This window comes from Eumetopias jubatus, unplaced genomic scaffold (assembly GCF_037043125.1).
Source record: "Eumetopias jubatus isolate StellerSeaLion01/CBP00866 unplaced genomic scaffold, mEumJub1_p1.0 scaffold_4, whole genome shotgun sequence".
NCBI classification, from domain to species: Eukaryota; Metazoa; Chordata; class Mammalia; order Carnivora; family Otariidae; genus Eumetopias; species Eumetopias jubatus.
In genome coordinates this window covers 66,958,491-66,981,738 of record NW_028274810.1, presented here as the reverse complement: position 1 = coordinate 66,981,738, position 23,248 = coordinate 66,958,491, and the positions used below count along the sequence as shown (strand labels likewise).

General features: G+C 35.5%; 1 protein-coding gene across 3 annotated transcripts in view; it reads right to left on the bottom strand.

The window, feature by feature from the left end:
- FAF1 (Fas associated factor 1) overlaps positions 1 to 23,248 on the bottom strand; it is a 489,058-nt gene that overhangs the window by 118,594 nt on the left and 347,216 nt on the right. For all 3 annotated transcript variants that reach the window (XM_028106760.2, XM_028106761.2, XM_028106762.2), the window contains exons 10-12: positions 21,122 to 21,248; positions 20,085 to 20,148; positions 19,037 to 19,118 (exon numbers count right to left, since the gene is read on the bottom strand). In XM_028106760.2, the coding sequence (XP_027962561.1) occupies positions 19,037 to 19,118; positions 20,085 to 20,148; positions 21,122 to 21,248 (273 nt within the window). The remainder of the gene's footprint in view (positions 1 to 19,036; positions 19,119 to 20,084; positions 20,149 to 21,121; positions 21,249 to 23,248) is intronic.

The window sequence follows — 23,248 nt, the reverse complement described above, 5'->3', positions numbered from 1 at the left end:
TGAGATTTCTTGAATTTTGGAAAAGCATAATTTGTCGATATAAACAGCAAAGACAAAAATTAAATGCTACTCCCCTTAAAAGAGTACCTGACACTTGGACTTCTTATAGCATTTACTAATATGAATAAATTTTGCTTCCTTAAACCCTAAAGAGGGTAGGATGATTATATTCTGTTTTACAGACCACTGTCACAGATTCTTATTAACATGTGCAAGCCTAACTCAAGCAGAATATGCAACGGAACTGCATTTTCTTTAAATAAAATGGGTTTACAATTCTTCATATTAAACATACTTTACAAAGGGAAAATTAATTTTGAACTATCTCAACTTTGTACACAGAAAAAATACTGATTAAGATTGGTTGCCAAAATCTCTTAGTATTTTTTGTTTTTAATCTGAACACTGGAAAGTCTCTTCTAATTGAAAGGAAAAGGTCTGAAAGGAAGTTGTGTTTTACTTCCACAGGTACTTTCAAAGCCCTTAATGTGTTCTCATATTAAAGTCCTTATGTAAGAGCATGTAACATCTAATTGTCAATGGAAGGATAGTAGAAAATAGTTCGCCTCACATGAATTCTTTCTAGTCTATGTTCCAGAAAATTTCCCTCTGGTTTCTCATAGGGAGAATTATTCCTTCCTCTTTGCTTGATAAAACTTGCTTTCAAGAAATGGCATTTGTTCTCTTAAAAGTGTCCTGTCATAGTTGGATAGTCAATAAAATAATTGAAACTAAAAACTGAAATTGAGCAACACAATTTGCAACATGTCAACTTTAACAATAACAGTGACAAGGATGATTAAAGAGTCTACATTGTTATTGACAAACTTCTTGGTGCCACCTTATAGAGTTTAACAAGTCAGTTGCCAGGAAACGGAAAGATAAATTTTATGGTAAAGACAATATACAAACCAATTTGTGAAATTCTGGAAAGGAAAATTTTAAGGAAGCTTAGGGTCTTTCTCTTCATATTAAATAAGGATGTGATGATAATAAAGAAAAACTCACTGTGTGGGATTCCAAAAAAAGTAGGACACTTACAGAAAAATATAAGGCTCATGTTGATGAAAGGATATTGAAGTTTGATGCTTGGAATTATCCTGATAAATAATCCAAATTATAATAATAATAAAAAAGTAATCATTAAAATATTTTCTTCCAAGGTAAATTCTGTACTAAGGTATACAGGTAGATTAAGATCCCCAAATCTTCTACTACAAATGGGAGGCACTGTTACGCACCCATTATCTACTTATCTCCCCAGAAAAAGCCTGTAAAGTAGTATTCTTAATTTTATCAGCATACAAGGAAACTGAGGTTTAGAAAGCAGACTTGTCATAAATTCTACCACAACTAGTAAGTAAGTAGTACATCTGGGATTGGAACCCGGATTCCTGACGCTACGCCTAGTACTCTATGCTCTGATACTACAGCAGTAGTAGGAAAATCAACCATACTGTAGTTAAGGCTTGAACTGCTCATAGAATATGAAGATGCCAGACTGGCCACTGCTCATACATTAGTGCTTCTGGGGCCTCAGAGACAACAGGTAATGGGAATAAGGACAGGATTCCTGAATATAAGTAGCTCAGTTACTACAACAGTAGCTGTTTCCATGTGTCAATTCATTTAATCATTCATTCAACAAGCATTTGTTGAAATACTGTGTCGAGCCGAGGAGGAAGCAATGGTAATAAAATGGTGAGCAAGACAGACTCAGGGTTTCTTTCATCCATATTGATGTCTGAAGGTAACAGTAGCTGGCTTCTAGAAGTTTGTAATCAGATACATAGTTGAAGAGATACTTATCTGGTAAATTCCTACTCATTCTTTAAGTCTCAAAGCAAATGCCTCTGAAACCTTCCCCGATTCCCTCTGGCAGAGTTAAGAGCTTCCTTTTCTGGGCCTCTATCTCTTCCCAATTAGTATCATCACTGTTTATCAGTTTCCCCTCTAGACAAAGTCTCTCAAGGGTGAGGGTTGGGTCTCTTTCAGTCTTCTTTGCATCCCTAAAGCTAGCATAGGTCTCGGCATGTTTGATGAAAGAAACTTGAATGTTGATTATCAACCCCCCGGCAAAAAAGATACCAAATGGCAGCAGCATGCAAACCACTTTCAGTAAAAGAATCTAGAAATCTGCTGCTTTAGGGAAAGGAACGTGAACCTGGCAGCACTAACAAATTCGGAGCTCCTCTTCTTAGGAGCTCTCTAGCTGAAAAGACAGAGAGATGTCAACCTCTAATTCTGCGATCGTATCTCAGCAACTACATTTAATGAGACAATGGGAACAAGAGAGCTGTCCACTTTTAAATCAGCATATTTCTAACCAAACAATGGCAATGGCTAAATCTTTAAAACGCCCATTTCTCTCAAGAACACTGCAATGGAACATTTAGACTTTGGGAAAGAGATTAGCGATTTACATTGCTATCTCACTGATTTAATTTAAATGCTCTTCCAAACCAAACACACATGTGCTGAAGAGGCTACTAAGAAACCCAACATGCAGAGTTCCCTATAAGTGCAGCCAACAGTGTTGACTGAAACTAAACTTGGAAATCCAGGGCACTAATGCACAATATCAAGCAATAAAACAGCATCTCTTTGGCAATATTTAATTTAAAAAAGAAGAAAGAGGCAGGCGAAGATCAGGCACTGTCTGTTTTGGAGGATCAACCATTCTGCATTTCAAAGCATTGGTCCCTGCAATATCCAGGTTACTGTGCTAGAATCTCAACTATTATATCGCAGTTGTGAGAGGGAGGGCAAAGATGTGTTTACTCAGTGATTAGGCCCTTAGAATAAGCCTCTAGCTCCTAGAGAGACAGCTCACTACTTATTCATTTGGGCCAATTCACAAAGCCTAGGAAGATTAAACATCCATGCTGAGAAGACAAGCGAATGCAGACGGTGAAAAAGAAATAAAAATTCTTTAAAAACTCTGAGATGACTTCATTATTTTTCCACAAGGAAACTTTAGGAAAGTGTTTAGTTAGAGAAAAACCCACATTGACCTCTCTCTAAACCCTTAATCTTTCCTTTGTGGTGGCATTGCTTTGTGGTAAGCGACTGGCTCGCCTCGCCCCTCTTTTCACTGGAAGCTGAGAGAAAAAAGGCTCTGGAGAAACAGTTTTCGTTCCAGGGACACAAACCCCTGACACTGTTAAACATGAGATGCCAGGAAAACACACTTAAAAAAAATTCTCACTTTAAGCTCTAAACTGTGAGAAAGGAAATGATAAAGAGAGTAATCAGAAGAGAATCTTCAGGCTGGGGGGACTCCCATAGTAGCTTTGAAAAGGGAAACTGAATAATCTTAACATGATCTTTTCTCTCTAACATAAAAAGCTTTCAACAAAAATTTTTCTTCCACTATTTTGACAGTAGTAATAAGCAAAATATAAAACTCTTAATAATATGCAAATGCTACTAAATTTGGGCTACATAAATCTCTGATTATAGGCACAGCTAAATGAGCCCCAGACTCAGATTTCTGATTATTTTATTGAGCTCAATTAAACAGAGGCCCGAACAGTGAGAACTGGGTTCAGCATATCAGAAAACTGTTTTTGTGAAGAAAGGGCATCCAGTACATAGGAAAAGCATAAGAAAATGTTTTGTTTTCCATTACTATAACCATTTTTCCCGTTAGCCCATTAATAATTTAGTTCAATAACATTTACGGAGCACCGATGTGTTAAGCATTGCGAACATAAAGATGAATAAAACAAAGTTTCCTAGTCCTCAAAGAGTTGGGGGGTTGGTGTATGGGGAAGCAAAAATTAAACGGCAGTACCATATGATAAGTGATAAGAATGGGACACTTAAAAAAAACATTTTATTTGTCTTTCTAATTTGGCAGAGAGGGTATAAGTCTGGTAAACAAAGGCAAGCAGCCCAGCTACACTCCGCAGACTCCCTCTTTGTGATCTAGGTTTTGGTAACATAGTGTAAAGGTAAAAAAAAGCTCTCTGCTAAATCCAGTTTTGCACTTACCAGCTGTGTGACCATGGGGCAAGATAGGTATTTGTTCCAAGAATTATAGATAAAGCAGGTAAAGAACCTCCTTTACAACACCTGGCCCATAGCAAGTGCTGAATGAAATGTAGTTGTTAGGATGAAAATTCCAGAACTATCCATGCAAAATAAAGGATTTGAAAGCAATTTCAAGAGAAATGATAGCCCTGAAAATTTATTAAAGATTATGAAGCGCCTTCATTTCTCTTACTAGCAATAATGTTTGGGATGCTAAATTGAGTCCCTGCCTTCAAGGCCTCACTAATCATCACATTCAAATCCAAGAGCTAAGGTACTAAGTTGATGCTTAGGAAATGCCAAGCTGACAGCAACCAATGTGATTTGGCCTTGAGCTACAGTAGCTATTGTATTTAGATACTTAGCATTACAGAACCATAGAACATTAGAGCTGGAAGAAATGAGCTGGCTATGTCTCAAAATAAGCCAGGCACAGAGCACACACTCAGAAAATATTTGCTGATGGACTGAAAAGGAAATTTTCTAGTTTCTTTTTGAGTACCAGAATACCTATAGTCCATGTTTTCAAAAACTTTGAGGTTGATAGGATAAATAATTTCTATAAATGGTAGTTCATAAATTTTCCAGTGTAAGAATTAAAATATATTAAAAACAAAATAATTTCCTTTATATAAATTGGGACCTTTCTCTGTTTCCTTCTTTTCTATCATGATTATCATCACCATAATCATCAGAAGCACATCACTTTTTTTTTTTTTTTTTTGGTTTTAAGTTGGGAATGGTTTATTGATACAAAGACCTGATACACTGATACAACAATAAACACTCACTCATCCTTTACCCTAGATTTATCAATTATTAACATTTTGCCATATTTGTTCTATCATTCATTGTATGCCTCCTTCCCTGAAACACTTAAAGTTGCACACATCTTGACAGCTCCACCTTAAATTAAATACTTCAGTGTCTGTCTCCTAAGAAACAAGGACATTCCCTTATATAACCATAATATTTTTATCATACCTTAGACATATAATCTTGTTACAATATCATCTAACATAAAGTCCACAAATTTCCCCAACCACCTCAAAATGCCCCTTGTAGCTGTCTTATTTATTGTTTTAAATCCTGGCTCCAATTAGGATCATTCCAGTACACTGTTCACTTCTATAATCCTATTCCTATTTATGAATGTTCATAGGCCCAGCACAGCATGAAACCATGACTCAACATAACTACAAGGTGAGATTAGAGGGAGGGCACCATGAAGCCACAACATCTGGTTCAAATTCCTGCTTTGCCACCTCCTGGCTATGTGACTTTAGGAAACTACTTCACTTTTTTATGCTTTGGGTGCCATATAGCTCTGGAGGTCAGAAGTTCAACACTCTGTCTAGGGAGTGGTAATGTGAGTGCTGTAAGAGAGGCAGTCCTAGGGTCTAAGCATGAACACTGATTGGCTGCTTCTTTTTTTAAAAAAAGATTTTATTTATTTATTTGAGAGAGCGAGAGTGCAAGACAGAGCACGAGCCGGGGTAGGGGCAGAGGGAGAGGGAGAAGCAGATTCCCTGCTGAGCAAGGAGCCCAATGCGGGACTTGATCCCAGGACCCTGAAGGGAGATGCTTAGCCAACTGAAACACCCAGGCACCCTGGCTGTTTCCTTATGAAGGGAATACTTGAGCTAAATTTTAAAAACAGGATATATTAACTGACATCTTTGATTTAAGCTAAATTTTAAATTTAGGTGATAACGAAGAAAAGAAGAATGAGAAAAAGAAAAAGAGTGAAGTTTGGTAAGGCCCAGTAATGTCAGTAGCCTGATATGTTCAAAGAACTCCAAGCTAGTAACTTTTAAAAAGTGAAGAATAAGTGCAGATTGATTTGTGGAAAGAATCATTGACACTCTGCATTTTTGGCTCCCAAAGCTGAGTTCAGGGACCAATAGGCAGCAACCAAATGGAGAGATTCCAAAAGGAAACAGCCAGATATTGAAGGTGAGGTGACGCCAAGATGCAAAGGTGTCTTTTTCTTCTCACTTCCTGAAGGGGATGTTGGGATAGAACTCTGAATTCTTAAGGACACAAATGTATTTGAGCCTCATGTAGGTTGAATTCTCATATGAAAGTCAAAGGTTACACAAACAAAAAAAAAAAGCCTAAAGTAAAACCAAACTCTCTTCATAAAACAAGCTGACAAATGCTCACTGGGTACAGAGTTTTATCAGTTTTCATTGTTCAGACTGTAATACTCAGGTCGTAAAATATTTTTGAGGAAAACCAACATATGACTAAAGTTTTTACAAATAAGGAAATTAGAAGTTCAAGTGATAGGCTATTACAGCAAACTGTAGAGAGGCAGGCAAGCTCTTTGGGAAGGCCGGAAGAGTAGGATTATGGAGGCAAGAAAGTAGGCAGTACTGGGCCAGATCAAAGATTTCATCCCAAGTATTAGAAGTCCTAGTCACAGCAATCAGACAACAAAAAGAAATCAAAGGCATCCAAATTGGCAAAGAGGAAGTCAAACTCTCACTCTTTGCAGATGATATGATACTGTATGTGGAAAACCCAAAAGACTCCACCCCAAAACTGATAGAACTCATACAGGAATTCAGTAAAGTAGCAGGATATAAAATCCATGCACAGAAATCAGTGGCATTCCTATACACCAACAACAAGACAGAAGAGAGACAAATCAAGGAGTTGATCCCATTTACAATTGCACCCAAAACCATAAGATACCTAGGAATAAATTTAACCAAAGAGGCAAAGGATCTGTACTCAGAAAACTATAAAATACTCATGAAAGAAATGGAAGAAGACACAAAGAAATGGAAAAACGTTCCATGCTCATGGATTGGAAGAACAAACATTGTGAAGATGTCAGTGCTACCTAGAGCAATCTACACATTCAAGGCAATCCCCATCAAAATACCATCCCCTTTTTTCAAAGAAATGGAACAAATAATCCTAAAATTTGTATGGAACCAGAAAAGACCCTAAATAGCCAGAGGAATATTGAAAAAGAAAAGCAAAGCTGGCGGCATCACAATTCTGGACTTCCAGCTCTATTACAAAGCTGTCATCATCAAGACAGTATGGTACTGGCACAAAAACAGACACATAGATCAATGGAACAGAATCGAGAGCCCAGAAATGGACCCTCAATTCTATGGTCAACTCATCTTTGACAAAGCAGGAAAGAATGTCCAATGGAAAAAAGACAGTCTCTTCAATAAATGGTGTTGGGAGAATTGGACAGCTACATGCAGAAGAATGAAACTGGACCATTTCCTTACAGCACACACAAAAATAGACTCCAAATGGTTGAAAGACCTAAACGTGAGACAGGAGTCCATCAAAATCCTAAAGGAGAACACAGGTAGCAACCACTTTGACCTCAGCCGCAGCAACTTCTTCCTAGAAACATCGCCAAAGGCAAGGGAAGCAAGGGCAAAAATGAACTATTGGGATTTCATCAAGATAAAAAGCTTTTGCACAGCAAAAGAAACAGTCCACAAAACCAAAAGACAACCGACAGAATGGGAGAAAATATTTGCAAATGACATATCAGATAAAGGGCTAGCATCCAAAATCTATAAAGAACTTATCAAACTCAACACCCAAAGAACAAATAATCCAATCAAGAAATGGGCAGATTTGCAACAACGTGGATGGAACTGGAGGGTGTTATGCTGAGTGAAATAAGTCAATCAGAGAAAGACATATATCATATGACCTCACTGATATGAGGAATTCTTAATCTCAGGAACAAACTGAGGGTTGCTGGAGTGGTCGGGGGTGGGAGGGATGGGGTGGCTGGGTGATGGACATTGGGGAAGATATGTGCTACGGTGAGCGCTGTGAATTGTGTAAGACTGTTGAATCACAGATCTGTACTTCTGAAATAACGCAACATATTTTAAGAAAAAAGAAAAAGAAGAAGATAGCAGGAGAGGAAGAATGAAGGGGACTAAGTCAGAGGGGGAGACGAACCAGGAGAGATGATGGACTCTGAAAAACAAACTGAGGTTTCTGGAGGGGAGGAGGGTGGGGGGATGGGTTAACCTGGTGATGGGTATTGAGGAGGGCACATTCTGCATGGAGCACTGGGTGTTATGAACAAACAATGAATCATGGAACAGTACACCAAAACAAATTATGTAATATATGGTGATTAACATAACAATAAAAAATTAAAAAAAAAAAAAGAAATGGGCAGAAGACAGGAACAGACGTTTTTCCAAAGAAGACATCCAAATGGCCAACAGGCACATGAAAAAGTGCTCAACATCGCTCAGCATCAGGGAAATCCAAATCAAAACCTCAATGAGATACCACCTCACACCAGTCAGAATGGCTAAAATGAACAAGTCAGGAAACGACAGATGTTGGCGGGGATGCGGAGAAAGGGGAACCCTCCTACACCACTGGTGGGAATGCAAGTTGGTGCAACCACTCTGGAAAACAGTATGGAGGTTCCTCAAACAGTTGAAAATAGAGCTACCATATGATCCAGCAATTGCACTACTAGGTATTTACCCCAAAGATACAAATGTAGGGATCCGAAGGGGTATGTGCACCCCAATGTTTATAGCAGGAATGTCCATAATAGCCAAACTGTGGAAAGAGCCAAGATGTCCATCGACAGATGAATGGATAAAGAAGATGTGGTATATATACACAATGGAATATTATGCAGCCATCAAAAGGAATGAGATCTTGCCATTTGCAACGACGTGGATGGAACTGGAGGGTGTTATGCTGAGTGAAATAAGTCAATCAGAAAAGACATGTATCATATGACCTCACTGATATGAGGAATTCTTAATCTCAGGAAACAAACTGAGGGTTGCTGGAGTGGTGGGGGGTGGGAGGGATGGGGTGGCTGGGTGATAGGCATTGGGGAGGGTATGTGCTATGGTGAGCGCTGTGAATTGTGCAAGACTGTTGAATCACAGATCTGTACTTCTGAAACAAATAATGCAAGATATGTTAAGAAAAAAGAAAAAGAAGAAGATAGCAGGAGGGGAAGAATGAAGGGGAGTAAGTCAGAGGGGGAGACGAACCATGAGAGACGATGGACTCTGAAAAACAAACTGAGGGTTCTAGAGGGGAGGGGGGGTGGGGGAATGGTTTAGCCTGGTGATGGGTATTAAATAGGGCACATTCTACGTGGAGCACTAGGTGTTATGCACAAACAATGAATCATGGAACACTACATCAAAAACTAATGATGTAATGTATGGTGATTAACATAACAATAAAAAATAAAAAAAAAAGATTCATCCCATTGGTTTTCCAGGTGAACACCTAGAAGCAGTACCAAGGACTGGAAGAGCAGCCTCATAAAAGTGCAGGCAGGATTTTTTTTATTTTCTCTTCTGAGAGGAATAATTCTATCCCTAGTTAACCAGTGGTCTGTTAAACAGGCAGAACAACATGAATGTGGAAGAAAGGCAACGGTACACAAACACTTGCTTCTCCCACTTTTAGGCTACTGAGGAAGAGAAAAAGGACCCACAGCCTACCTATCTCATTATTTCTATACTCTAGGGGTGGGGGAACCACAGCAATAAAGAATTGGAGATTATTAACAGTAATTTTTAATTTAAAATATATCGATAGGGGCGCCTGGTTGGCTCAGTTCGTTAAGCGACTGCCTTCGGCTTAGGTCATGATCCTGGAGTCCCTGGATCGAGGCCTGCATTGGGCTCCCTGCTCAGTGAGGAGCCTGCTTCTCCCTCTAATCCTCCCCCCTCTCATGTACTCTCTCTCTCTTTCTCTCAAATAAATAAATCTTAAAAAATATATATAGAAAATAATGCATTCTTGCTGAAAAATCAAAGGAATTCTAATGATTTGTGGGTGTACATGTTCAGTAACTTTTTATTACTATCAAGTACTGTCTGGCAGATTTCAAAGTAGAACATTGTGAATTATAAAAATAAGCTAAGTTTAAGCATACAGAATTGTAGTAACTCTTAACTATTCATTTAATAGGAATGGTGGAGACTGTAGTCCCTAAATATTTTCCACATCTTCCTTAGTAAGGAAATCTCTTATGTATTTTTTTAAGTTGAATTAATGGCTGACTGAAATAAAGAATCCATTTCTCAGCCTCCATTTAAACAAAGGTGGCTATGTAACCAAGTTCTGGTTAATGTAAGCAGAAGTGCTGGTTCAATCTCCTGTAGTCATCCAGAATCATGACATAACCTGAACTGTACCGCACAGTGGAGCAACATGATTGGAGGAATCTGAGTTTCTGACTCTGTGATATACCATACCAGGCCTGGACAGACTACCTCTGGACTTCTTGAAAGGAATAGAGAAATTAACTTCTATTTTGTTTGAGCCACTATTAATTTTTATTTTTCTGTTACAAGAAACCAAACCCAATCTTAACTCTTAACAACAGACTAACTATAAGAAATCCTTAGTCATACATAAAAATGATAGTCCATGGAACTGTACTATTAACCCAGAAGATCTAAAGAAAAGATATGCATTTATGGATTAGTTCATGGTCCATCAGGAAGACTCTCACAGCCTCCAAAGGACCCTGAATTACACTTTGAAGGGACTGTAATTAACACTAGCCTAACGTAAATGACCTAACTGGCTATTCAGAAAGCTCCATCTTATACAACTGGTTAGTGAGAAGAGAGGAGGGGGACACTGTTTTTGAAAGGCCAAGTAGGCATGAAGGCAAAAGAAGACATGGAGGTTGCTAGTCTAGCCTTCATGCAAAGATCAGGGAGAGCCTTCACTGTTAACATGTGGTCCAGTCCATTTAACCCATGCAGGATAGCCTAGTGGGGTTTGTAATAGTGCAATAGTGAAGTGTACATCTATCTGAAATGCCATGCGTGCCATATTACATATATCTGAGACCCAGGATGGCTGAAGTCATAGCAGGTGGTTGGTCGATGTATTTTGTATTTTTTATAATCTATGTACACAGTTTTTACAACACAAAAGGAGATGTACTATACACGCTGTTATGCATCTCACTTTTTTCACTTCGCAAACTATCTTGAACATCATTCCACATCAATATATATGAAGTGGCTTCATTCTTTTTAACGATCACATAGTATCCCATTGTATGAATGACATTTAAAGTATTTCCAATTTTTTGCTATTTTAAATTACATAATAATTATCCTTGTATTTATCTTATTTCTCATATGCTTAGGTATATATGCAGAAAAAAATTTTGCTACTATGATTTGTGAAAATGATATATTAGTGTAGTTTTAATCTGTATTTTTTGTATTATGGAAAATAAGAACATCTTTTCATATTTTCTGTGAAGTACTTGCTTATATTGCTTACCCGTAACGGGTTGCTGTCTTCTTACTGATTTATGGAGTTCTTCATAATTATATATGCTAGAGAAATTTAAGTTTCCAGTATTTTTAATAAAGGTACTATGCACCAAACATCAGAAATACTGATTTTCTTAATATAGGTTCCTTATAAAAGACTGTAAATGACAACGCAAATATAAAATCAACACATTCTATTGAAATGCTTCACAAAGTAAAGAAAGGCCAGAACACATTAGCCTAGGTCTATGTCAGAAGCAGTATTATTCTCTTCAGTTTTGTTAGGCACTTCGAGGAGGATATCGGAGAGTCAGGATACTAGAAGATACATAGGTATAAAAAGGTACACAAAAGCTAATAGGCTGTAAAATTTAGGAGCCAGAAAGTTTGCGAACTACATTGTGCTATCACTGTACTATGATCTTCTAACCAATGCCTGACATTCCACAACTACACAAGATACAAACGTATACAGTTGCTCAGTCTCATGCCACCAATTTCTTCCCTCCAATCCACCCTACAAACTACTACCACATTACTTATGTCTACGATACAGCTCTGGCAGTGTCACCCTCTTCAAAAACTTTCCAAAGCTAACCACTGCCTAACAACAACAAAAGTCTGTAGCTGGTCTTCAGGGATTTCCACAATGAAAAATAGACCCAGTCTACTTCTTTATTTTAGCCCTATCCTTTACTGTTCCCTTACAAGTACCATATATACCAATTAAACAGGCCTATTTATCTTCTCTAACATGTATATCTAAATAACTTGGTTACTGTTAATGTAAGGGCTTATTTTCCAAGGTGGGTTAATTGTCAAGGTATTTTAGCCCATTTCAGAGAAAGGAGAATGGAGGCTTGCTTACATGGCTGAGTCAGTTATCAGGGCCTAGTTTCCAATCCAAATTTGCTTGATTTATTCGATGTCCACCTACTTATAAGCAAACAATCTTAAAGATGTTTCACATACATTTCAAAGATGTTTTAAATATGTTAATTTTCTGTTAAACAATCTTGTGAAGTATTACAATACAAATTTTTAAATGCAGAAATTGATGATCAGAGAAGAGTAATCTGGTTAATAGGACATAGATAGTAAATGAAAAACCAGAACCCAAATATAAGAATTTTGATTAGTATGCTTTCTACCATACCTCTTATTTTTAATGTTTAAGATTAGATATGAAACAGATTTCTTGAATTTACAACTGAAATACTATAGAGATCAAACTTAGCTTTTAATCCTTTTAAAATAAGTAATATGAATAACAAATACTTTCTAGGGCCAGGAAGGGCCCTTTGGGAGAAATGATACAAATATGGATAAAGCCCATAAATGGAAATCAGCCTTGCTTCTAATATTTTAATAAATTTTACCTATAATGCTTTTCAAATATGGTTAAATTGTTTTTAAAAAGATGGTGAGTAGCAGTAAATTGAGAAGAATGTTTTACAAAGCAGCATATCTTAAAACTAATTTACTAAATTTTTAAACTAAAAAATAATTTAAATATGGACAGTAAAGTTTTTTACAATTTTAATTAGGTAGTTCTGATAACCCAGTAGGAGAATTTGAGGCAAATTCTAAATATGGTGCTAACAATATACTGTTTAATGGAAACATCTAATTATAGAACAGCATATTTGGTACAGTTTTATTTATGTAAAACATGTCAACTTTTTTACTGATATACATACTCGGAGATTTTTAAAAAATCATGTTTAAAAGTAAAAATAATATTTAATAGTGATTATTTTCAGGCTTCAGATGTGGTAACTTGTTTTCTACTTTAAATGCACCTGTATTCCTTTTCTTTTTTTTACAACAAATATTTTATTTGTAGAATGAACATACTTAACAAAGTATATTAGCATTATAGTTCTTATCTCACACATGTGCAGGCTGCTGTCATAGCTGTCATATAAAATTACTCCAAGGACACTGTCTGCCTTTAAGGAATTTAAATCGAAAAGAAAACAAAGACAAGATGATCAGACTGGGCATATTCTCTAAAGCACAAATAAGTTTGTTTGCCTCTTTTTTTCTGGCTAATGGAGGGCTAGAAACCCACCAACTACAGTTTGTGGCTTCAGATTTGTGTAAAACATTTTTTTTCTTAAAAAGTATTGATCAGTGACGGTATTCAGATTTCTTTTTAACATGATATAATAGAAAGAGCACTACTTTAAAATGGGCTGATTTTTAAAAGTAAATGTAATAAAACTGGATCACAAATACTGTTAAAGTAAAGCACTTATTTTAGCGCTGTAAATGCTCATAGGGGTTCTCAAAATTCCTTTCTGGAACTGTTCTTAGAATTAGTTCACAAATTGCATGAATAAATCAGTTTTGTTTTTCACAAACATTTCTCAAATAGCCCCAAACTGCTTCACAGCAATTAGCCACGGTGCTGGGTGCATATATGGATAGTATCCTATTTAATCCTCAAAACAACCATATCATTATCTCCCTTTTGTTTTTTAGTTCCTAGATTAGAAATAGGCTGATTACTTGTTTGGGGGCCACAGAGTTACTAAGTGGGAAATTAGTAATTGAGCAGTAGTTTCCTTAATTTATGTGTAATATTTGGAAACATCACTGGATCTGAAGTCAAGATCTAAGGAGGTATAACAGATTACTGAAATCAAAGCCCAGTCTCCCAAGGGGAGGAATGGAACTAAGAAAGGAACAATACTTCACATGGGAGATAAAACCCTGGCACTGAGATTTTTATTGCTGTTGATTTTTATTTACTACAAATGTCTAATCACTCTACAGGGCACTTTCTGTTTTGTACAGAATTCAGAGGTAGCAGGAATGAGAGGTGGGGAGGCTATAAGGAGAAAAAGAACCCTGGTTAAGAAACTCCTAGGGAATCATGGTGTGGCCAGTGGTAACGCTTCTGCAACCTTAATTACAGTGACTAACCATTGGCTCTCACTTACCTAAAAATAAAATATAAGCTTTATTCAATACATATCTCTTAAATGACAGGGAATGCCAGACCCTTCCGCGCCTTGGCCCCTTCTGATCTTCCCCACCTCATGCCTTGCAATCCAACTCTCTAGCTTGTATTTTTTACTCTTGGTCTTAAGTTTTTGGTTGTAGTTCTCTCATTTTAATCTTCTTGCCTTTGCTTTTGACCTTTTTTTTCTGTTTAGAATTCTGTTATTTGGCTAAGTATGACTCATAAGATTCAGGGTCGATGTACCTCCTCAAGAAATCTCCTTAAACTTTCTAAGGCAGATGAAGGACCTCTCCTCTTCACTGCTATAGTGTACTGTACTATATGAATCTGTTGATATTATCTTCCCCATTAGACTATGAGCATTTCAAAGGCAGGAAAGCTCTATATTCCAGGTCCTTAACAGGCATGTGATAAATATTTCTGGCCCTCAACTGAGTGAACATCTCTAGCAGTTAAGGGCATGAGAGGAGGTCATAAAACTGATGGACCTGTTGCCAGAAGTCAAAACTCTGTCACAATATACTTAAACACGAGACCTTAGAATACTTGTTTTACTGAAGTTGGAGCACTGCTTTGGACAGTGTTTTAAATTCCTCATGAAAAAGGCAGAAAGAACTATGGGCACTCTCACCACCAAGTGCTATCAAATGAAATCAGTTTGAAGCAGTTTTCATTAAGAAGGATTGAATGTGGCATCGTGAGAAACACTTTATCAAATGTAGTGTTTTACTTAGTGATTAACTATATACCAGTTGATGAAGCTCCCCAAATCCTTTGTAATCCCACCACTCCAATAAACATTTAATGAGTATATAAGTTCAAAAAGCCTAGCAGAGGATTTAAACCTTCAATCTTGTTTTTATTTACTCTTGGAACTCAATTTCTCACTTCAAGTGAAGAATGCTGGTGCTTGAGGCTCATCTGTTGCCCTGGTAAAATTAATGTGCCTCCCACAGTTTAAATTAAACATGTGATATTTAAGATGAAAGAAATTTAGTCAGAATGCCACAGTATCGGTCACACTTGCTTTAAAATATGTGAACATCGGCAAACTGCTTTCTTAAAAATGATTCATTCACAAGTTTTAAAAAATAATATTGAAAAAGATTTCTTTTAACTTTCAAATGTGAAATCTGAAAAGGAGAAATGACATTTGATCACTGAATCCTGCAGTATAGTAGTTACCACTGAAAACTGAAATACAGCGATAGAGTGTAAATCATACTTAACCTGTGTTAGAACCCTGAGCTCTTATTTGGCCTCTAGTACTTACTACTGATGTGCTTTGGTTAAGTTCTGTTGCATTTCTGAGCTTCCTCATCTATACAATAGGAATATTGATATTATATGTCCCTATCTCACTGGTTTGTTGTGGGGTTCAAATAAGATACATATAGGAAAGATGCTCTATAAACCATACAGCACCATATAAATCTATAGTAGCAGTACTATTTCTATGCGTACACAGTACTCTTTAATTAAAAGGAGATGTGTGTGTGTGTGTGTGTGTGTGTGTGTGTAACTACCTGGAAAAGAGAAATGAGGAAAGAAAAAGTCTTGGGCAAGGGGAAAAAGATAACAGACAACTTAGCATTCCAAAGAGGTCAAAGGATTTTGGTACGAATCTAATATGAAGCAAAACATTTAATTACATGAACCAATGACTTTCATTTGTTAAAATACCAAGACCCTAGTCAAAAGCAAACAATCAATTATTTCATTAGAAATATCCAGAAGTTAATATGCAAGAGTTTATTCTCCTCTGGGGATCATCAAATGCCAGTTTATTATATAAGACACCTAGCAAAAGTTTCTTTGTCTATTATATACTGTATATTTAAACAAGTGTCTTCATTTAAAGTTAAAATGTTTAAGGTATACACAGTGTATCTTAGGGTAGCTTTTTAAGTGGGATTTAAAAGACATCTATGCTTATTTTGGGAGCTACAGTTTAAGTCACAAAGGCCTTAACATTTTCCGATTACTTCAACTACTTTCAACCATATTTAGGTCCAGTAAGTGATTGTTTAAATATAATAATATGGCCATACAATGAGACTCTATAACCATTAGAGTCCTGTTTTAATGAAGTATTCAGTATTATTTACAAAGCATTCTCACAAAAAAATTTTGACCTGAATATAACAAAGCATGATTTCTTCACTAAGCAAATGTTATGGGGGAAAAAAGAGAGGCAGGAGGAGAGAGTGCTTGTTTAAAGGGATTTAAGAAATCTAACAACCACAGGGTGCTTGGGTGGCTCAGTTAAGTGTCCGACTCTTGATTTAGGCTCAGGTCATGAGCTCAGGGTTGTGAGGTCGAGCCCTGTGACAAGCTCCCCACTCAAAGGGGAGTCTCTTTTGAGATTCTCTCTCTCCCTCTGCCCCTACCCACCATGCCCTCTTTCGCTCTCTCTAAAATAAATAAATGAATATTTTAAAAAAATCTAACAACCAAATGTAATTTGTGATCCTTGAGTAGGCTGTGGTTTCAAAAAATAGTTAAAAAGACATTTTGGACACAGCTGGTAAAGTATGAATATGCACTGGATTTAGGTGATATTAGGGAATTACCGTTAATTTTGTTACATGTGATAATGGTATTGTGATTACGTAGGAGAATATCATTATTTTTTTGGAAAACACATATAGATGTCTTTAGGTGTAAGATATGTAATTTAACAAAAAATATTGAATATAAAAAGGTATCCTAAATATTTTCATGCAGTTTAAGTTTTATTTCAAAAGTTTAACTGCTACAAAGTTAAAAAAAATTATGTGAAACTGTAATTTTTTTTACATTTGTTTTTATATATTTTGAATAATAAATTTTACACTTATTTTCTATTCCTGTCAGTGTTTGCCATTTTCAGAGAGGAGATGGAAAAAAAATTTATCATAAAAAATTTATTCATCAAAATCACAAACCTAAATAAGTATAAAAATGTAAATAATTACATTTCAAATGCTGCTCTTTAATAAATGTGTGGCAGTTAAACTTTTGAAGTTATTAAGGCTTCTATCTCCATTAAAATTTTGGGATGCTTGCATATGAAAGAAACAAACATGGCAAAATTTATTAGTTATTAAATTTAGGGATAGGGGATTTGGGTGTTTACTGTATTATTCTTTTTACTTTTTCTGTATTAAAAATTATTTTAATAAAAAGTTAAAATATTATAAAATATAATTAAGCAAATGACCATGTAATATTAAAAGGTGAAAATAAACTGTTTTAGCAGGATTATAACATGACTCAATAGTATTAAGCATACATAAAAGTATTCATCAAAATATATTTAAAGATATGGAAAGAACATGTATCATAAAGTTAACTGTTAATCTGTGTTAGAATATTTTCTTTTTGCTTTTCAGTGTTTTCCATAAACCTATATTTATGGAAACTATGAATGTGTATTATTATAAATATTTATTTCTTCAAAAGTGACATCCATTTTATATAAATTTAATAGTTAAAAAATAGACTACCACAGCATTTATAATGGGCTATTCCACTATTCTTAGTGTAAAGAACAGTCTGTGTTTCTTATTCCACTTCATTAAACCATCATTCCTTGCTCTAAGTTTGATTACTAATTATTGTCAATTTTTAAAATTTGTTTAAAATGAAATTTTCTTTAGGTCAGGGTTTAAGATAAACTGGAGACTAGAAATTTCAGAGGCATCCTTGCGCTCTACTCTCAGAAGTCCTTGCCCTCTTTAATTCCAATAACTTACCCTCTACTCTTATCTACACACTATTTCTTCCTTCCCACTCTTTTTTTTCCTTCATTCATTAAATACATAGAATATTTACTAGGGATGGTACAGTCACTGCCAAAGAGAAAATCTAATCTCTTGAGAAGGCATATATACAGAGAATGGATAATGATAAGCAATGTGTTAAATGTAACAGTAAGATGAGCAGAGGGTATCGGTACAAAGTATTAAGGGGTGGATCCAACTGTACAACAGTGGAAGAGTCAGGGACAATTAAGTGTCAAAAGAAGAGTAGAAGTTAACCAGGTAAAGGGTAGAATGAAGACATTCCTTACAGCAGAGAAGCATGACCAAAGAGTAAGATTATGGGGAAACACAAACGGTACATCACTGCTAGATTTATTAAGTGTAAGGCAAGAAATGGAAAGAGCTAAAGTTGTGCATATAGGTAGGAGCCAGATTACTGAGGTCTCCACTGCTGGGTCAACATATAAACAGAGTGATTGCATAGAAATTTCTTCCTGAAAATGTACCTTCTGAATTCTTGTTATAAATGCCAATCTACTTTACTTTAAGATCACAATGGCCATTTCTATATTTTTGTTGTCTAAAGTAACTTTTAAGATAAAAATATTGCAGTTATTAGATATATACTATTAGATGGAATCATTTTGGGAAAAGACTGAAAGACAGGGCATTTAGAAAGAACCTGTCAATCAATAACTGAAAAGAACATACACATGTAGCCTGGTCCCTTCTAAGCATGGCAATCTTTTTTCCCCCTACAAAAAACTCCTGTTTCAGAGCTTGACAAGGCCATCTACAAGAGCCAGCAATACCCTATTGTACTACTGCCCCTCTGAAATGGGCATCTTGGTGATGATTAGGCTGGTAGATGAACCACAAACAAAATCAAGTCTTCAATCTGAAAAAAACAGAAAACATTAAGCATTGCCTGAGGCCTGGTGGTAAACCTATGGGATGCATTTTTTAATCACAAAAGGTAAGATTGCACTTACATCTCGGGCTTTCACATAGAAGGCCTCTTGAAAAGCAGCTTCTAATGAGCCAATAAAAAATACAGGATGGCAGTCACCATATCTATAGGAAAAATTATGTCTATTAATATAAATACATTTCAAATTTACTTCAAAGTTTCACAAGTCTAATCAGCATCTTTTAAGTAAATGTTGGGACTAATGTCTCTTAACTACAGACCAAACATTAAAACATTTCTTTAAAGGCTTGGGAATGAGCTTCAGTAGTTCTTAGAATTCTTCTTGGCCTATAGTGACAATATTAGAATACTGGAATTTTAAGTACATCTAGCAAATGGATTTAATAAGTGCTACAAAACCATGCCATTTATAAGTAGCAATTCCTGGTTATCCACTTTCATAAGATTTTCCTTATAGTAACCTTAACTTTCCATTTTATTAGTTCATTTATTCTGGAAGTCCAACAGAGAGGGAAAAAACTGTAATCTTGCAAAGTTTCCAAATTATATTACATTAGAAAACAGAACTAAAGAGAAATATCATTTACACAAAAATTTAAAGTTAAATACTTAAATCCTCTTAAACAACTTTTAAGAATCTCAAATGCATATAAAACATTTTATATTAGCCTCTTAAAAGAAATGTTAATAGTTAGTTCCAAAACAAAAATTAAAAGAAAAAATTCACTTACATTTAAAATTTTTATTTTTAATTTAATAATATTTTAAAGGATATTTTGTTTATTCTAGGATATACCAAAAATTAGTATCCTATAACCTAGTCCTTTTGGGAATACAGTCAATATATTAATTAGTGACACCTTTATTTTCCTTCAATAAAGATACAGAGATAAGATGATAAATACATCTCTGAAGTGGCATAAATGGCTTACTAGTTATCTGACATTGAATAGTATGTGTTAAACTATCAGGACTACATAAACTGATAAATGTATCCTTTGAATACTTTACAGAGAAATTAAAGACAATCTATGATTAAAATTGCTCCAGAAAAATCACAGTAGCATTAGAAGAACATCAATTTTATATAGTTAATGTCCTAACCCTACCTTGAAGAAAACTCTGCTGTAAATTGTAATAAGGCATCTCCTTCATTTTCTGCGTTTTCTGGCACTAAAAAACAAACAAAAGAAAAAACAAAAACAAAAAAAACAAAACAAATAGACACAAAAAACAAACCACGTAACATCTAATCCCACATATAAGAAATATATTTAATCAATAAAGAGGAAATAAAATTAAATCTTAGCTTTTGTGATATATTTGAGGAGACATTTTAACTTGATATACATTAGAAGACTTCATCAAACCTTAAGAAAGAATCTTGAAAAAATTCCAAGCTCATAAATTTTGGAAAGCCAACTGACACAATCCTGCTAAGCATTTAAAGTATGTGCCAGTCATTAATTAGGATTTCAATGTTTTCTTAAAATGACATCTTGTGAATAAACTATATAAAAAGGATCTCAAGTTATTTCAAAAATCTCATTTATAAGGAAGATGGTCAATTTTAAGTAAATATCACATCTATTTCTGCCCAACGGAGTTCCCTAACTTCACTGAGTAAACGAGCCATTTAAGGATTTTACAGTAATTTTGCATATAATACTGCTTATGATTCTACAGTATGTATCTTCTAAAGTTAAAGAGAAGGAGATGGCACATTTAGTTTACTTTTTTTTCCTGCCAAAGGTGGTACCAGTGAATGGAAAAATAATATTACTATTCTTAAAACTGATATCTCCACTAAGATGCCGGGAAACAAGTACAGTCACAGAAAATATAGCTATTTATCAACCTCTAGGTTTAAAGTAAAGAGAAAGAATCATAACTAATTATATACGTGAAACATTGTACATTCCCTTGCATTTTTAATGAATTTTACTAAAGCACTGGGAATTGTTGAGCTTAATAAAACCAAAACTCAAGAGGATCTGGTTCTAATGAATAATGTGCCTACTTGCTATATTTTCTCTCTCCAAACCTGGAAAGTCATTAAGAGATTTTTAAGTTCATTATTCTTCATAAGTTTCTGTAGTAGGAAGTAGAATTACAGTGCTGGACCCAAAGAGCTATTAATACTCACTCATTGGAGATTTTCTCAGGGCAGATGAGGTCATGCCAAATACTTCTCCATCATCCACCCCAAATTCGGAAGCATCTTCAAAGTCATCTCCATCACTATCACTAACCATATGAACATCCGTGCTTTGCTATTTAAGAAAAGTCCTCATTAGTTTTATATTGACTTTAGGAAATCAAATTCCAAAATATAAGTTATGTAATCAAAATAGGACATTAGTATTACAACGGTTCTATTAAATAAGAAGCCATTTGCTAGAGTAAAGCTTAATATTTTTCATTTTAAGGCTTATATATATTTCTAAACTTGCTGTGATACCTCTAGACTAAAGGCTGGAACCTGAGGGAAAATGGAGGATGCTTACAAACTCAATGAAGACAGGGATTTTGTCTGTTTTATCCCCAGAACATAGTACACAATTAAGTGCTCAATAAATATTTGCTCAATAAATGAGGAGATGGCAACAATCAGGTCAAAGACAAAGCAAGCTATATGAGTCTTTTAAAAAGCTCACAGTAATCTCTATTTCAAACTTGCCATTTCCTTACTGCAATGGTTCTCAAATTTTTCACTAGTGGAAAATGGTACACTATCTTCAGTGTTATTGGAGATAACATGAAATACACTATCTAAAAGCTCTTCGTAAAGAGCAGGCTATTAAATATGAGATGTGCTTCTATTCAATAAACATTTATTGAGAACTTACTACATGCTGGGCACTGATAAACATGCTCCGTTTATTTTGTTTTCAGCAACATCAGTTGAGATTTAAAGTATTACAATTAAAAACATCAGATTCAAAATATGAACTGGGCTGCTATCTCTAGGTAAGAATGGAATTTCAAAAATACTGAGATCTAAAACATCCAAACTGTGAATACTGACAAATATTTATGCCTTGGATGGGAAGGGGGTCCCAGCAAGGTACCTGGCTAAATGCCTATCTGTACTATGTTCAATAAATGAAGTCTACAAAGACCATTTAATATATGAAATTTCTATCTTTTAAAATATGGCACTATGTACTTAAGCTATGAAAATGGGGAAACTATTTGATTCTGGTCTATGCAAAAGAGCCTAACTTAGAGATAAATATTTGCCAGAAAAGCATTAAGAGAAACTTAGAATCAAAGACTCATAAAACTTGGCTAGAGGGATGTTAGAGGTTAGCTAGTCATAAAAATTACAGATTTTAAACTAGAAGGGATTTTAAAGATCTTCTTATCAATGGTTTTCAAACTTCTTTTCCCAGGGTTACCTCTCTCCCCTGGCCCCAAGGAAAATATTATGTAAAATTATAGTGCATACAATAGACAAAAGTAAGGCCACTCTGGTTGGTGCAGCGAGAGGGCAATGGGGAGTCTAATGCTCCTCCTGGGCTTGGCCTTTTCTTTCTCATATCCCTTTGATAGTTGGGGTACCTCTGAAGGATCTCAGGACACTGTGGAACAATTTTAAAACTACTGATCTAGCAAGTCTAATGGTTCCAAATGAAGAAGCCAAGATATTTACTCCGTCTGACTCAGCTTAGCATTTCCTCCTTGGGCATAACCAAGCTACTAATGCCCAGAATTGTAACATTTTCCCTCTTATTTGAAAGAAAGTCTTCCTAGTGGTTTGAATAGAGAAGATAATGAACAAATACTTATTGGAGGAGTAAAAATGAATGGTCCTTGTCCTAAGCAGTCTATCTGCTATTCTGACTGCACCACTATTTCTCACAGACACCTTGGTTCTACTTACGATCCTAATATTACTTTAGTGTTTTGCTTTGTAGGGCAAAGATCTCCTGATTTCAGCAATTCAACAGCTTAAAAATTCAAAAACCCCTTCTCATTTCAAAGTAGTAAGGGAGCCTCCTCTACAAAACAACACATCTATTAGGACGACTACTGTGCTTGAATTCCCTGTGTTTCAGGCACACAGGTATCTGGAGCATGAAGTTCCCTGAACTTTGAGGCTCAGTTTCTTAAAGAGGTAAAGGTGCAGGATCTAAAAGGTACACTACATACTCTTCTAGGATACTTAGCCAGGTTCACAGGCTAGTGGAAAGAAACAAAGGTCCAGTATGATGAATCTTGTCACATTCTCTATCAGCTAAGCTATCATCTCAGCCTTCACTTAGTCTTG